The following is a 16,727-nucleotide window of genomic DNA, read 5'->3' as shown; positions in this document are numbered from 1 at the left end:
ATGGAAACTGTCTTCAATAGGGACATTCATTCCTGATGGGTGGTGACAACAAGTGGTGGCTGTGGTGTCCCCATTAATTTGTTACAAACACGTACACACCACTCACCATTTCCAGGCAGCTTTCTAAGCCCTTTACATAGTAGCATCTCAAACCACTGTTACCATCCCCAGTTCACACACGAGGAAACTGAAGCAAAGGAGAGAGTTAAGCAACTTTCCCAAGGCAACAGAAATAACAAATGGTGGAGCCAGAATTTGAACCCCTTTAGAGCCCTTGTTTATAGCAGTGTGGTAAGGAATGAGCAGAACTCAATGCATGTTGTAAATAATTATTAATTGCAGTCCTTGGGACCCACACCACCTCTCCTCTGTAGTCAGCAGGGGGAGCCAGAGCTCCTGGTCCACTGTGCCTGTGCCCCAGTCCAGGCCCCTCTGACTGAAAGTGGAACTGCCCTCGCTAAAGAGACATGCCCTGTTATTCACACTTGGTTTGGGGTCTTTGAACGAGTCAGATAGGGTTGCCCCAGGGTGGGGCTCCCCACTGAGTGAAAGATAAATCACCTGAAAATTATTTACCCCAGAGGAAGCCCCAAAATGAAAAAAAAAATCAACAACTGTCCTGGATCATGCAGCTATTAAGTGGCAGATCTAGGACTCAGACACCAAAGTCTATGACCTTTTTATCAAGCCATGGTCCTCAGCTGATGTTGGTGCTGGGATACAGAGTTGTAGGACCAGGGACCTATTGGCAGGGAGCTCGTGTGGTAAAGGAAGAGGAAGGGCCATGAGCCCAGAAATCCGGTGGGTGCGCGAGGTCTCCACCATGACCAGCTCAGGGGCCCTGGAGCATAAAGGGAGACACGTGTTCAAATGTCTCCTGCTGTGTCTGTACCCAGCACAAGGCCCCACACATCTTCCTCTTCAGTGTGGGTTTGATGAATGTGTGAATGAGGAAGAGACCAGAGTGCCTAGGACAGAAGGAGGTTAGTCAAGGTAGACTTTTCAGATGAGTTCCTATTGGGTGGCCTTGAAGGATGAGTTAGGAGTTTGCCAAGTGAAAAGGAGGGGAAAGGCATTCCAGGCATATGCAAAAGAATAACAGGGTGGAATAAAAAGTCTCTCAACTTGTTTTAAAAATATCAGAACCCACAACACACACACACACACACACACACACACACACAGTTAAAACTTTATTATATACAATGCCTCTTGCTTTCTGGTCCATTCCCATTTTGTAAATGTTAGTGGCAACCCACCGATTTGCTGTGATGAGGACTTGGGGGTGGGAGCGTTGGGAAAACTGGAGGCTGGAAGGGAGTTTGGCGCTAGACTGTGAAGACCTTTGGAAATCAGCGTGATGATCTGGACCCTTTTTAGTTCTTGCCCCCTGCAAGGTTGGACGCTAAACACTCCTTGCTCCTTCTCTAGCAATTCGAGTAACTGCCTTCATCCCTGGCTAGTTTTCTTCAGTTGGCTCTAGCTTCTCCTCTTCCCCAGCTGGTTCTTTAACTCATGCTGAGTTCCTGGGGCTCTGCACTGGGCCCCCTTGGCCTCCCACAGCACTCATCCTTGTCTTGGTTTGAAGGACCTGCTTCTGTGGAGGTCCGCCACCTTTGAAAGCCCTCCCTTTTGAGTTCAAGGCACATACAATCAGCTGCCCTCCCAGTAACCTACAGATACCTCAATCTCTCAACCAGTTCATCACCCTCCGACTGGCTCCTCTCCCATCCCAGCTCCATGTTGCCCTCATCAGTCCTACACACTGTCTCACAGAATAGGATCCTGTCCTTGGAGTCTCCTCATCCTGTCGATTCTGCTCTCAACTCCATCTGCTTCTCTCCATGCCATCTGCCACTACCCTTGTCCAGGCTGGGGCTTTTCTCTCTGGGTAACTGTTTTACCACCTGTTCTTGTCCTGCCCCTTTCTATCGATGCCCCATAAGAGCTGCCTTGAGCCTCTGAAAAAGAAATCGGATCATGTGACACCCCTGCTTCAAACTTATTAATATTCCCTAAATGTATCCCCAACCCCCTGCTGGGCCCCTTCTCTGAAACCTTCCCCCACTCCCACTGTCCCTAACGCTCTGTTCTCTAGACCCATCAGACCCCCATGGGCCCTGCTTCCTTTGGCTTCACAACCTCTACCTAGTTAACACCAACTCATTCCTTCTGGATCCCAGGGTAGGAACATCTCCAGGAAGCCTTCCCTGATTCACTCAGGCTGGATTTGGTGACTTTGTCTCTGTGTTTCCACAGTCCACTGTGCATCCCCCAGCTTTATGCCTAACACCTTCTTTTTCATTGCAGTGGCCCAAGTCTGTCTTTTCCATTAGATGGGCAGCAGAATTGCGGGGTTAAGGGCAGATGTCAAAGCCAAACTCTTTAGGTTAAAATCCCAGCCCCACCGTGTTTGGGCAGTGGGAGTTTGGAACTTCATTTAATCCTTCTGTGATTTGCTTTCCCCATACTGTAAAATGAAGGTAACGATGATGATAATAATAATATTAACAAGAAGAACAGCTGTTAGAGGATTAAATGAGTGCCTGGCACATAGCAAGTGCTGTGTGTTTGGTGATTTAAGTCAGCACTCAGACTAGTTACTCCAGGAGAGTAGACCCTGGATTTATTGGATCCACCGCTATGTCCCCAGCTCCTGCCCCAACATCCTGGTTATGAGTGTGACACAATGAATCTTTGGTCTCAGAAATGGTGATACATATAGATAAGAAAGTAACATTTGAGCAATGCTTCGGAGGCAGACTGCTGAGGGCTCCATGCTGATGGAATCTGTGGGTGAGACAGGAGGAGGAAAAACCTGACAAGACAAACCTGTGACATAGCCTCTCAAATCTTCGGCTGTTTCAGTTCACCAGCCACCTCACCCCAGCACTCATTAGCACCTCAATCCATTAAAGACTCCAGCTAGCATAAGAGTCAAGGTACATTCCTCTCTTCTCTCTCCCTACCCCTACCCTTCTCCACTGAGTCTAGGCCCAGTGTCTTCCCTCCTTTCTGCACCCCACTTCCACCCTAGTTGTTCCAATTAGGATTGCTGTGTCACAAGTAACAGCAACACAGTGGCCAAAACGAGAATTTCATTATCTTCACAAATCATGGGGTTCGGCAATTTGGACAGGACACAGTGGAGACGACCACAGAAGCCAGTACAGAGGCTTAGCTGCGGAGACTCACAGGCAGGAGTGACTGAATGGAGGCTCCTTCACCCACTGTCTGGCACCCAGCTGGGTGACTCCAATGCTGAACTCCGCTGGGACTGTGGACTGGAGCACTTACACATGGCTTCTAAATATGCCTGGGCTTCCTCACAGCGTGGCCGCCTCAGACCTCCGTGGTGGCTCAGGGCTCTAACAGGTATTCCAGCCAAGGCAGAGGCTGCACTGCCTCTCATGACATAGCCTTGCAAGTTTTGCAGCATCACTTTGGGCAGACCTTGTTGGTCGAAGCCCTCAGAAATCAGCCCAAATTCAAGCAGGGAGAGCACAGAGAACCCACCTCTCAATGGTAGGCATGTCTAATAATTTTGTGCCATGCTTCAAAACCACCACCTGACCCCCAAACACCAGTGTCTCGTACCTGGACCTGCTCCCTGGCCTGCCTGGCTCCACTGTGGCCAGCCCTTCCCATCTCCTCAGGGGGTTCTCCACGGCAGCCCAGGGGAGCTTTTGAACACACCCGTCACCCTTCTTCCTGTCCCTCCAATGTCTTCCTGCTGAACTTCCCACTGAAATCTAGGCTCCCTGACATGGCCACACAGCTGCATGGGATCCTTCCCACCTCAATGGCTTTCTTTCTCTTTCTTGGCTGCAGCTCCAGTGCCCTCCCGGGGCTCATGCCCAACACCTTTCCTTCCCGAAATGTCAGTCCCCTAAATCTTTTGTCCTTCAGATCTCAGCTGGAATGCCACCTTGTTGGATCTAAAACAAACCATGCATCACACAGTGTGTCTCTCCCATAACTGTTTTATTATCTCCACTTGCATTTGTTTACGTTTGGTCTGTCTCCTTCACAAGTTCCAAGAGAAAAAGACCCTTGTCTCTCTTGTTCCTCATAGCTTAGGTTCCCCGCCATGGCGGGCACAGGCATTTGTGGGTTGTGAATGAATGCATGAACGGTAGTTTTCAAGGAACATGTGCGTGGTATGAGAAAGCAATTATAGAGGAGAGGCAGGCATGGCCTGGGATGGCAGTGGTGGTGGAGGTAGCCTTGTTTCTAACCGGGTTCTGCCACTCGCTAGCCGGGGTCTTTAGGAAAACACAGTCGCGTCCCTGAGCCTCAATTTCTTCAGCTGAAACTTGAGTCCAGCAGCCCCTAGCTCACTGGACGGGAGTGTATATCATAGGAAGGATTCAGCACCTCTGGCCAGCCAGGAGGCAGTCCCCCAGTGAGGCCAAGCTGTAACACCTGCTATGCTCGCCAGGTGTCGCCCCGTGGTGCGCTCTGAGCCCTGCGCTCTCGGGTGGCTCCGCGGCCCGACGTTTAGATTCCGTGCGGGGCATCCGGGCCTCAACCTGACTGTCCACTAGGAGCGGGGTTCCAGAGGAGGCTGCCCAATCTGGGCACCCACTTGCTATCCCCCATCGAAAAGACAGGGGTGGGGGAAGAATATGCTGAGTCAGTTATCCCGCTCCGCCATTAGCTCTAAGGAAGGGGTGCCCTCCCCCAAGAGGGTCTCGGAAGCCCCGGGGAAGGCGGAACCCGGGTGCGACCTAACACCCCACAGCCAGCTCCAAGCTCTCAGCCAGGCAAGGAGGACGGGGAGACAGGCCAGAGCCAAGGCTTCCCACCCAAGCCCTGATTCCCTCCTCCGCCCCGAGTGCAGTCCCTGAGCGTCCACTCGTCCCGCAACTTTCGAATTAGCCACCTCTGGGGATCGAGAAGCCTCCCACCTCTCCCCACCCGGCTCCGCGTCCCAGAGCCGAGAGAGGGCGCCTCTCGAGCGCGCGCCGGGAGCAGGCGGCTGGGTCCGGGGGCGAGGGGGCGCGGGGCGGGCGTTCCGGGGGGCAGGCGGGGGAGGGAGAGAGAAAAGAGGGAAGGAGGGGCCGGGCGGGCGGCTGCAGGGTCCCCGCACTCCCCGCGCCTCGCACATTCGCACCGGCAGCTTGCGCGCAGTCCGGCGTCGCCCCGCGGTGCGCTCGCTCCTCCCTCCCTCCTCCCGCTCCGTGGATCCCGCGTTCCCGGAGAGGCTCAGGCGCCGAGTGCGCGGACGGGCACACGAACAGACGGCCCTGGGGACGCCTCGGCCCGCACCTCCCGGGCGGGCTATGTTGATTGTCCTACCGGGGTCGGCCCGCGGGATCAGCACACCTCGGCCCGCGGCCCCGGTGACCAGGGGGGACTATGAACCGGAAAGCGCGGCGCTGCCTGGGCCACCTTTTTCTCAGCCTGGGCATGGTCTACCTCCGGATCGGGTAAGGGCCTCTCGCAGCCCCTGCACGCGTGTCCCGGCAAAGTTGGCGTGGCCTGGGGAAAGGCTGTGCTGCCTAAGAGCCGCCAACTTCCGTGGCCCCATCAGAGAGGCCGGGTGGGCAGGGTGCGGGAAAGGTGGGTGCACAAAGGCCCCCCGCAGGCAGGCGCCCCAGTTGTTGTACGTCAGTTCGAGAGGTACCAGCTGGTAGACCCGCCATCCTGAGGATGTCTGAGTCTGGAAGCCCTCAGAACTAGAGATAGCCAGTAGGGACGCTCCAGCTTGGGGGGCTAGGGTTAGCCAATCCCAGAGGCCCTTCAGTCCCGGGCATGGGAACAGCAGGTCCAGCAGGAACACTGTGTCGGTATCTGGGACCACAACTGCTCCCAGGGAACTCATCCCCCAGAGCCCCAGAGGCACGGACACAAACGCTCCTAGAGACAGGGCAGTGCCCCGGGGCCGGCGGGGCCGTCCGAACAACAGGGAACAGGTACCCAGAGGGAGGGATGTTCTTGGACAAAAAACACCAACCCTACTCAGAACCCTGACACTACACGATTGCTAAGGACCCTCGGACGTCCAGAGCCTTTCCTAGGCCAAGGGGACAACGTCTACTAGCCGAAACAGACACACACAGAGACAGGACGAGAGAGCTGGCCCCGAGACACCAAAGGAGGCAAGCTCGCAGAGCCAAGCGCCCGAGAAAGGCGGGATACCCTAACCTAAAACTGGGTGTCAGAATCGGTCTGCGCACGGGCGGAGCAGCCCCCTCCCCCAGTCACCACTGCATTTCTATGGAGGTGGGCTGGGGCGGTGCCCTGTTTGGAAGGTTGGGGTGGGGGCTCCAAACGGGTCTTGGAGCTGCATTTGCACGGCCAGTCACCCTTTGTACTTAAGAGATAATGTGTGTGAAGCACGGAAGGGTGAAGGGGGGGGGGGCGCTTTAAGGATTGATAGAGGTTGTGGGGCTGATGGGCCACCTTGGCAGGTTTCACACAACCTGCTCCCCCACCCCCAGCTGGGAACCTCCCTACTGCTCTGCTTGGGGAGGGGCGGGCTGGCTGCCGGGGCTGCTGCGAGGGGTGGTGTGTGGCAGATCCTTTGTATTTTGTCACTACCACTCCTCCCCTTTGCCCACCTCCTGTCTCTGGAGCAGGGATTTCTCAGGTTGACCCGCAGTGGAAGCAAGCAAGTGCGCACAGAGCTAACGAGCCGGCCCGCCAGCCCCAACTGCTGGCAGAGCAGGCGACCGCGGGCGGAGAGGCGACTGCGGGGCCCGCGCACTGCCGGCCTCCTGTGTGTTTTAAGTGTTATTGATTCGCCCGCGGCTGAGTGGCTTCTCTCCCCCGCCCCCCCCCCCCCCCCACCTGCTTTAATCTTCACTTTGGCTCGCACACCCGCCGCCACGCGCGCATCTAGCATCCAGGAAGCCGGTCTGGCTGATTGGCGCTAGCCGCTTGTGGCTTTATCTTCTTTTTAATTAGAAACGGGGTGGAGGGACCCGGAGGGGAGAGAGAAAGAAAAAACAACAGAAAATAACCTCCCCTGGCTGCACCGCCTGCCCGACCTCCCGCCGGCGCCAGCACCTCATTGACCCCGTGGGGGCCCAGCTGCCCCGGGGAGGGATCCAGGAAGGGCGCTAGCCGAACTGCGGCCCAGCAGCTGCCCTTTGGGGCCCAAAGAGGTCCAGGTCGGGAGGAATTGCAGGGTAATTTGGGACCAGGCCCTGCTGCTCCATGAGCCTTGGGTTATCTATCTGTAAAATGAGCATGCGGGGTGAAGTCCCTAAAAGGCCGTCTAGTTTCCCAGATATGACTGGTTCCTTCTGATGGCAGGACATCTGTGGTATTCTTATTTTATCTGGATAGTTCCAATGATTGGAGCACCAGCCCCTGTGACAATCAGATCTAATAATAATAATAATAATAATAATAACAACTTTAACAACAACATCTTCTAAGCACTCTCCATGTTTTAACACATTTAATTTTTACAGCAATCCTGTGAGGTGGGGGCTAATTATTATTATCCTCATTTTAGCCATGGAAGTACAGAGAGGAAGTGTAACTTGCCCAAGGTCACACAGTTAGTAAGCGAAGGAAACTTACATGGCACCCTAGCTCTGACCACTTAGCCAGGAGCCTATTGTTCCTATGAATTTTTGACCCTAATATATCATTACACTTCTCTGCTGGTGTAGGAATTTCCTTGTGGTCAGGTAAGAGTTCAAAGATTCCTCCTGACTTATGGATAGAACCTCCACTTAATCTTTCTGTGCCATTTCTTTCTCAAACAATTCAAACATCCTAGCTCTGTGTAGACCCTGTTTTAATGGTTGAGATGAATGGCTGTAGCTTCTGTTTCAAATCCATTACCTGTTAGCCTCCATGTCTCAATCTCTGTGAACCCCAGTTTTCAGACATGTGAAATAGATATGGTGAGTCTTGCCCAACAGGGCTGTTTAGGAAGATCACATGGGCTAATGTTAGTGACAGCATTCACCATACAGACTTGACACATACTAGGGATGCTGCAAAAGTTCACCGAGGCAGTCAAGTCCATATTTGGGAAGCAGGTGCTCACCTTAAGTGACATTTTTAAAGTTCTACAATCCATTTATGCAGTAACCATTTAGTGAACCAGCAGCCTTCCTGCCCTCAAAGAGCTCACAGTCTAATGAGAAAGGCAATGAACAAGTGAGCAGACAAATGAAAAACAAACACACACTTTAAGACATTTCAGAGGACTGGACCATGAGTAGCAAGAGTATTAAGAAACACAAAACGGAGATTGTGATGGAAAGTTAGGAGGGGAGGGGTGGGAAGGCAGGTGACTCAAGGCCACATAAATGATGACAAGAAGCCAAGCATGTGAAGCTCAGGGGGTGAGAAATCTTCTAGGGAGAGGTACCAACAAGGACAAAGGGCCTGAGACAGGAAAAAGCTGGTGTGAGGCAGGAGCAGAGGGAAAAAGGACAGGAGTGGTCAGTTAGGCACCTGGAAAGGAGTGGGATCAGCTCATCTCTGGTGCTATTGACACAGAGTAACTGCACTTTAAGAAATCCCAATTCCAGAACAACTTCCCATGCCTGAGCTCCAGGATGGAAAGCATGGGGCACTTAGTCCAGTGACTGGCCATGGCCCTCAATAAGTGGAAGCTCTTATTATTATAATTACAGTGAGACATCTGGGGTGAGATCTCTTTCAAAGTAGACTTGAGGATTATACAAAAGGAAACTCCATATGAATGGGTCATCTTTATGCAAATGAAGGACTAGCTGCATCATTAGGGTTACGATCTGAGCCTGTTTGGGGTTATCTTGATATTAAGAATGGCCCCATCCTCAGGCCAGGTATCCACAAGTCACACTGATGCCCGTCTTTCTACCTTCTCCATCTGTCCCGTTAGCTTCACCCCATCCATCAGTCCATCAATCCATAGCAAGTTTGGTCAGCTCCATCTGCAGCCATCCCCAAAGGCCAAGCCACCACCACCTCTTGCCTGCTCACTCTCCCTGCTTCTGCCCTGGCATCTTATAGTCCTCTCCCATGGGGCTGGAGAGATGGGACACTGTCAGTATCATGCTTACAGCCTTTCAGTGCTTTCTGATACCTGAGAACATTCTAGCCCTGAGTCATCTTTTGCCCCCAGATTGTCCTCCTTCCTAAGCTCTGGTTTGCATCACCTTCTATGGGTTCTTTCTGTTTCTTGGAGACCCCAAGCTTGTCCCCTTCCATGATTTCGTTTTCTGTTCCCTCTGCCAATAAATACTCTTCCCCATACCTTTCCACTGCTGATCATTCAGGTCCCTGCTTCACTGCCACTTCCTCAGGAAGACCCTTCTTGACCACCCCAGCTAAAGTGGCTCTGTCCCTTCCCTCCCAAACCCACCCTTGCTGCCATCACAGCATCTTTACTTAGGCTCTGTAGTGTGCACCACTGTCTGGAATGGCTTGTTGTATTTGTTTATGGTGCGTACATTGTCTCCCTCTGTAGCTCTTCGAGTGCAGGGCCTTGGCACCTGAGAGATGTCTGATATGTGTCTATTCAGTGAATGACTCTCCAGAATAGGCATAAGCTTCCTCTAGGCCAGTCATATCTAGAGGAGGCTACATATACACCACTGGCATGCAGGGAGCAAACCTAGAACTTGTATTCACAATTTCTGCTTAAATATTTTTTGCTAATAAAACATACACATACATACTAGAGAGTATATAAAACATGTACAAACAGTTGTTTTTTTAAATGAACATCTGTGTACTCACCAACCTTTCAGAGGCAATTGCTGCATGAAATTGTAGTATCCCTTGCTTGCCTTTATCGTTTTCCCACATAAAGATGATTCCTAAACAATATTGGGATTCATTTGCATGATTTTAAATTTCATCTCAATTGAAACCTACCCTAATTAGAAAGGCAACTTGCTTAGTTCCAACATTTATGTTTGACATACATCATCTTATTTTTTGCTATTGAAAAAGGAAATCAAGCCTCACTAATATTGTATATACACCCCACACAGAAACCAATGTGAAACCACAGGTGAATAAACCTGGGTTGGGGTGCTGTATCAAAAAAGTTGGGAGGCTCCTGCTGGGAGCTGTGGGGTGAGGTGGCCAGGGATGGATACCAGGGAGGACCTGTAGTCCATGCCCCACCCTGCGAGCCTAATGCTCCGTCTCTCTGTGTCCCCTGCTCCAGTGGCTTCTCCTCGGTGGTAGCTCTGGGCGCGAGCATCATCTGTAACAAGATCCCAGGCCTGGCTCCCAGACAGCGGGCGATCTGCCAGAGCCGGCCCGACGCCATCATCGTCATAGGAGAAGGCTCACAAATGGGCCTGGACGAGTGTCAGTTTCAGTTCCGCAATGGCCGCTGGAACTGCTCCGCGCTGGGGGAGCGCACCGTCTTCGGGAAGGAGCTCAAAGTGGGTATGTGCTCACCGGACACTGCAAACAGGCAAAAAGGGTCTTACAGGCTACTGACAGAATACTCTTGGGAGCCCTCTGGGACTCCTCACCTGCCCATGCTGGGATGACCCCACTGTGGGATCCTCAAGGGGCTGCGACTTGAATTCAGGTCTCCTAACAAGAGTTGGCTCTCTGGTTTGAATCCAGACCACCCTGGCCCTGTATGGCAGAGTTGAATACTAACTGGTTGATACGGCACTTATGTTGTTTTTTGAATTGAAGCCCAAATTTAAAATTAGCCATTTTACCTAAAAATAAAATTTCTGAATTCTTTTGAAAAATAGATTTACACATGTATCCACATAGTTATTATGGGCTAGAGCTGAGAACACAGTTTCCTTTAGGTGGAGCCTAGGCAACCCATTCACTGCCATAGTCCCCACCACTCCCTATTATCCATCTTAAATTCACCCTTATATGATACTAGAGGCCCCGTGCATGAAATTCATGCACTGGTGGGGGAGGGGTCCCTCAGCCTAGCCTGCACCCTCTCAGAGTCTGGGAGCCCTCAGGGATTGTCTGACTGCTGGCTTAAACACGCTCCCCCTGGCTGAGCGGTGCTCCCCTGTGGGAGCACACTGACCACCAGGGGGCAGCTCCTGCGTTGAGTGTCTGCCCCTGGTGGTCAGTGCATGTCATAGCAACCAGTCATTCTGCCGTTTGGTTGATTTGCATATTAGCCTTTTATTATATAGGATGCCTGGCCACTGTGGGCATTTCAGTTTGCAACCCCTATTGTTGCTTAGACACCACACACACACACACACACACACACACACACAGAGGCACAAAGTGTCAGGCCATGCATTTGGTTTTCAAACCAATGTGAAAAAAGCCTGGTAGAAAGGGGTTGGTCATGGGAGCCCTGGTTAGTGAGGGGAAGGCCATGTTGTGTGTCTTGCTTATGTGCATTGGACTGGAGGGCCAGCGACTCTGCAGGCTTGCTTTGAGCTGTGGACCTGCCTGAAGGTCAGGTCAGCCTCGTCTCTTTGGGCTGGAGTGGTTCACCTGGCCTACTCCACTGCTCAAAGGGCACCCCTGAGTTATTTCCCTCAGCCTCAACATCAACAAGTACAATGGTTACTGAAAAAATCCACCCAAAACCCAGCCACTACTCTGAGTCCTCACTTTCTTCCTCTTGGATCATACAGCTGGCGTATTTGGGCTCTCAGGTCCCCTGTCCCACTCCCATCAACCTGCTGCCCCCATCCTCCTACAGATCCTCCTGCAGGCAAGGGCATCCTTTATAAATGGAAATCAGATTATGTCATTTCCTTACTTAACTCCTAGAGTGCCGGGGAGCGCGATTGCGCTCCTCCTGTCTTTTGCCAAAAGTGCCGGGAGCGCTATGGCGCTCCTTCTGCAGTGTCACTATTAGATGCTAGTAGTTCACTCTTTATTGACAGATGGCACCTAAGGAAAATCAGCAAAAATGCCTTGGCAATTTTAGCATAGTTCCTAGGATATTGGTTGGCACTCAAAGGGTTAAAACCCTGGGATCAGAATGAAATCCCGACTGCTGACCTCTGTCCCTGTCTCCCCCCAATCTTCCCTCTCCTCCTTGCCCACCCAACCTCAATCTGTTTCCCAAACACATCACACTGGGTCCTGCTTTCAGAACACAGCCCCAGGAGTTCTTTCTGCCTCAGATCCTTTCCCACAGCCCCATACTCCTGAGCCCTGTTCTCCGTGCATAGCTCCCTCAGCATCCAGGTCTCACAAGCCTCCTCAGGTCCCCTTTCTAAAGTCCTCTTTAGCCAGGAAGCCCCATCCCATCAGCCAAACACTTGGCACTGTCTACATCTCTTCCTCACTCTTGGGGGTCGGGCCCTCTGCCACATTCACCACTGAATGTTTTCTTTCCCCTTCTTCTTGTAAGGAGGAGCAGCAGTCTCTTGGCCCTGCAGAAGGTCTCATTTTGTCACCACCTTCTGTAGCTGCTTTCTTACTCACACCTGAGCGGACTGCTGAATAGGATCCCAGGTTCAGGGTAAGGTTGGCAGGGGTGTGGGAGCCTCCTCTTTCAGGACCTCACACGAGCTCCCTTTTCAACATCTTTGTGGGATAGGATCTTGCCTTGCACTGCCTGCCCTTGTTCCCCCACTTTCCAACCCCAGGGCTTACTTTTCAAGTGGAGAACCAATGGCAGAGAAAGGAGGCACTGCCCTGCTCATGCCCAGAAATGGCATCAATACTGAGACTCCAGTTTAGGTCACTGAAATACCCATCTTGTGACCCTCCCCTGGTCATCACCTATGGTTTTTCTGCTAATTCATGCTCTCATCCCTGGCCTCTGTTTCCAGGACCCATGTCTAGGCTCTGACATTATTTCAATAATGAGGAAACTGAGGCTCAGAAGGGACCTGCTCAGGGTCAACAAAAGTGAATGGCAGGGTCTCCCAGGACTGGGTTGATCCCAAGCACAGGTTGCAGTCTTGAAATAGCCAGTCCATTGCTAGTATTGTAATGGTGCCTGCTGGGGTGCAGTGGCAGGCTATGGTGCAGGGAGGCCTGCCCCCACCCCCCAGTGGGCCAGAATTATAGAACTGAGGGATCCTTTGCAGGCTGAGGCAAAGGACTACTGCCAGTACACACCGGACAGGAGTGGAGGGAGGCCTGAGGCAAGGAGCATTCTTCAAGAGGCAGGCTTGGATAGGCAAGCTTTAGATTGTTAGTCTCCCTCCACCTCAGCCTAGGGAATTGAAGCAAAGAGAGGAGTCTAAGGAAACTCATGGGATAGCCCTACCTGGACCTGAAAGAGAATGGAGTCAGAGCCAGGAGGCATGTGGTCAATCTGAGCAGTTTGAATTTCTAGGTGGTGGGGGGATTGGAGAATTTTGACCATGGGCGTGACTGACAAAGTAGGTCACATTGTATAAAATAGCCACCATTCAATGATTTTTGGCTCATGACATCATATGATTCAATCTAATAGGAATTCTGGAATTAAAGGGTGGGTACAGAATTCATTCATTCATTGTCATTCATTGATTCACTCATGCATTCACTCGCTGTGGCTGGAGGCTGCTGTTCCAGCCTGTGTGGTCTTGGATTCATGAGGGAGGTGAGCCTTAGGCATGTTGGGAGAAGAGCATTCCAGGCAAAGAGAATGGCCGGAGTAAAGGCCCTGAGGCAGAAACATGTTTGAGGAACAGTGAGGAAGCTAGTTTAGCTGGAGAACAGCAAAAGAGAGAAAGAGGAAAGCTCAGAGGTCAGAGAAGGAGCCAGAAGCTGGACAATGCAACATCTATCACGCCAAGTCAGGTTTTTGGATTTTCCTCCAGTGAATGGAAAGCAAGTGATAGGGATCTGACTTTCAGATTTAGCAGCATTGCTCTGGTTCTGGGAACATAAAGAACTGTGGAGGGGCAAGGCTGGGAGTTCCGAGTCTGGTACAATGTTCTAGACAGGAGGTGACCAGTGCTGTGGACTGAGTGGTAGCCATGGAGATCTGCTTGGAAGTGAGCTGCCAGGATGGAGGGAGACTAACAATCTAAAGACCACTGAGGAAGGAGTTACCCTTCTAAGGTGGTGGTAGTGGGAACAGATCAAGATTGGACCCAACTCCTACAAGGCTGAGAAGTCACTTCCCTTCTGAGCCTTGGTTTCCTCTTGTGTGAGCAGGTATCCTTCTAGAAAACACCAAGAAGCAAGTCTCCAATTTAGGCTTTCCGGGCTCTTTATCAGTGTTCTTGCCCCCATGGGTTGCCTTTCTGTGGGAGTGACCAGTCACCAAGGGCTGCCTTGCAGGGGTGAGGGAACAGGAGTATGGTATTTGACTTTGTTAGCTTGGCCATCCAATTCACACTGCAGAGAACTGGACACATCTGCCTTTAAAGAGACTTCTCAGAAGCTCCAACTTATGTTTCTGCTTATATCTCATTGGCTTGAACTTAGTCACATGACCATACCAACCTGCAAGGAAAGCTGGGAAATACAGTCTTTTATTCAGAACAGCTATAAGACCAGCTCAGGATCTGTGACTGAGGAGAAAGGGGAACATTGACATTGGAGTGGGCACTAGCCCCGGCATAGGTTTCATCCCATGCTGAGACCTAAAGGCTCTCCTTTCACCACCTCCTCAGCCTTCTCTCCAGTCCCCAGCTCTGCTTGTGTTTCTTGGCTCTGTCTCACCTTCTGAGTATTCCAGATTTTGCTGCATAGATCTGAGGAAGCAGTGGGCAAGGCCCTCTTGGCTGCTAAAACTAAAACTCAGTTCAGGGCACCCCAAAAGAAGAGGGGCTTCTAGTTGGCCTGTGTAACTGGAAAGTCAGGGATGGTGCTGAATTTCAGAATGGCTTGGACCAAAGGTGGTGTTGGCTTCTACCAACCTCAGAACCCACCCCACTGGGACAGCAAGATGGCCATTGCATCATCAGCACCTAAGTTCAAGTCCTGCAGAAAGGCCTTAGCTTTCTCTGACAGCACCTGCAGAGGTCCTATGGTTCACTCTGATTGGATCAGCTAACAGGGTTTGACTTTTGGTTGTGAGTCCATCCACACCAATCACAGTGCTTTTGTTGGTCAGGCCTGGGAGTCCTACCCAGACCATTTTTCCGGGAGGGACTGCTCATGAGTCTGTTAGTTAGCTCCGGCTGCTATAATAAAGCACCACAGGCTGGGCAGCTTAAACACAGACATTTATTTTCTCCCATTTATGGAGGCTGGTTTCTTCTGAGGCCTCTCTCCTTGGCTTGCAGATGGCTACCTTCTTACTGTGTCCTCAGAAAGTCTTTTCTCTGTGTGCATGCCCTTGATGTCTCTGTGTGTCCTAATCTCCTATTCTTATAAGGACACCAGTCAGTTTGGGTTAGGGTCACCCTCATGGTCTCATTTTAACTTAATCACCTCTTTAAAGGTCATACTGGGGGTTATGAATTTGGGAAGGGACACAATTTGGTTCATAACAATGAGCAACCAGAGGGCAGCATGGTCTGTGCATTAGGGGAAGGAATAAGGGGTGTAGTGGTGTTCAGAGGTAAGACTCCTAGGTGGGAGGAATGGACTGGACAATGGAGATGGGCCTTCCCTTGGGTCTTATGGGTGGGAAGAATTTCACTGGCCAGTGAATAGGATCCCAGGCAGAGGGAACAGCAGTATAAACATATGGACCTTTGATTGCTAAGGGGATGGTCAACAGGAGTTTGCAGCCTCAGATTACTTGACAGGCTGCCTATTCAAGGGTCTTAAAATGCCAGGGATTCAACTTTATCAGCCGCTTCCCAGTGTGGCCCTTGGGGGCTTAAAAAGATATTCATCAATGTCCAGGGTTTTTCTTTTCTTAAATAATACAATGACACCCATCCTTTGAGTCTGCCACCCAGCACAACAACTAGAACAAGGACAGGTAATTTGCATCCACTTCTGTGAGCATCCCTGGTGCACACCTGCCTTTCCCCCCCAAGCCTTACGTTCACTATCCTGAATCTTGGGTTTTCCATTCCTTGCTTATTTATGTCTAATTTATCATGTTGATATATTCCCTAGAAGTCAATTATTTGATTCTATTTGTATTTAATATTATAAAGAAAAGCGTTGCACTGTGTAATCTTTTGGCATTTACTCCTTCGCTTACTACTCGTAAAACTCACCTATCTTCCTTGTAGCTGCTGTTGATTCATTTCAGCTGTGGTAAATAGACTCAATCTGTGCACCCATGCTTTGGGTTATGGGACATCTGGGTGGTCTCTAAGCATTTATTGTCACTAACAGTGCCACACAGGCCTCCTTGTGCTCATCTCCTGGCACCCATGTGTATGCATTTCTCTTGGGTATATACAGAGGAATGGAATTGCTGGTCACAGGGTATGAATGCCAACCTAAGTTCCACAGTGATTGTGCCAAGTGCCACTCCCACCAGTGAGCAGCATTGATCTACGACCGCTCCAACACTGGGAATCATCTAAACTTCCTCATTTTTGCCTAGGGAATGGGTGTGAAATGTTTCCCACTGTCATCTTGATTTACACTTCCCTGAGAAGTGATGCTGTTGAAATCTCTTCCCACATTTACTGGCTGTGTATGTTTACTCTTCTATAAGTTTCCTGTTCATGCTTTTTGCCCATTTTTTTGTAGGTTTGTGTGTCCTTCCCTCAGTTTTGTTTCATGGTGCAGGGAGTAGAGAGGGCTGGGTCAGCAGCAGCTTAGGGAGGCAGGGTCATGAGAGGCTTCACTCTCTTGTCTTTTATGTTTTCATGGAGGACCGGTAGGTGCCAGGAGTGGAGACAGCTCTTCCTCACATATCAACTGATTTGGTCCCATCCTCTTGGAAAGGAGGCCTTCATCTCAGGCTCAGAGCAAGCTGGAGGCTGACCAAAGTCATGTGGCTG

General features: G+C 51.1%; 1 protein-coding gene across 1 annotated transcript in view; it reads left to right on the top strand.

The window, feature by feature from the left end:
- Positions 1–5,361: 5,361 nt before the first annotated feature.
- Positions 5,362–16,727, top strand: part of WNT7A (Wnt family member 7A) — a 96,677-nt gene continuing 85,311 nt past the window's right edge. Inside the window, exons 1-2 of the mRNA XM_070403737.1 lie at positions 5,362–5,432; positions 10,133–10,359. Of these exons, the coding sequence (XP_070259838.1) occupies positions 5,362–5,432; positions 10,133–10,359 (298 nt within the window). The remainder of the gene's footprint in view (positions 5,433–10,132; positions 10,360–16,727) is intronic.

The sequence above is a fragment of the Myotis yumanensis genome, unplaced genomic scaffold (assembly GCF_028538775.1).
Source record: "Myotis yumanensis isolate MYYU_CA2020_CCGP unplaced genomic scaffold, mMyoYum1.0.hap1 SCAF_2, whole genome shotgun sequence".
Classification (NCBI taxonomy): Eukaryota; Metazoa; Chordata; class Mammalia; order Chiroptera; family Vespertilionidae; genus Myotis; species Myotis yumanensis.
This window is presented reverse-complemented; position numbering and strand designations above follow the sequence as displayed.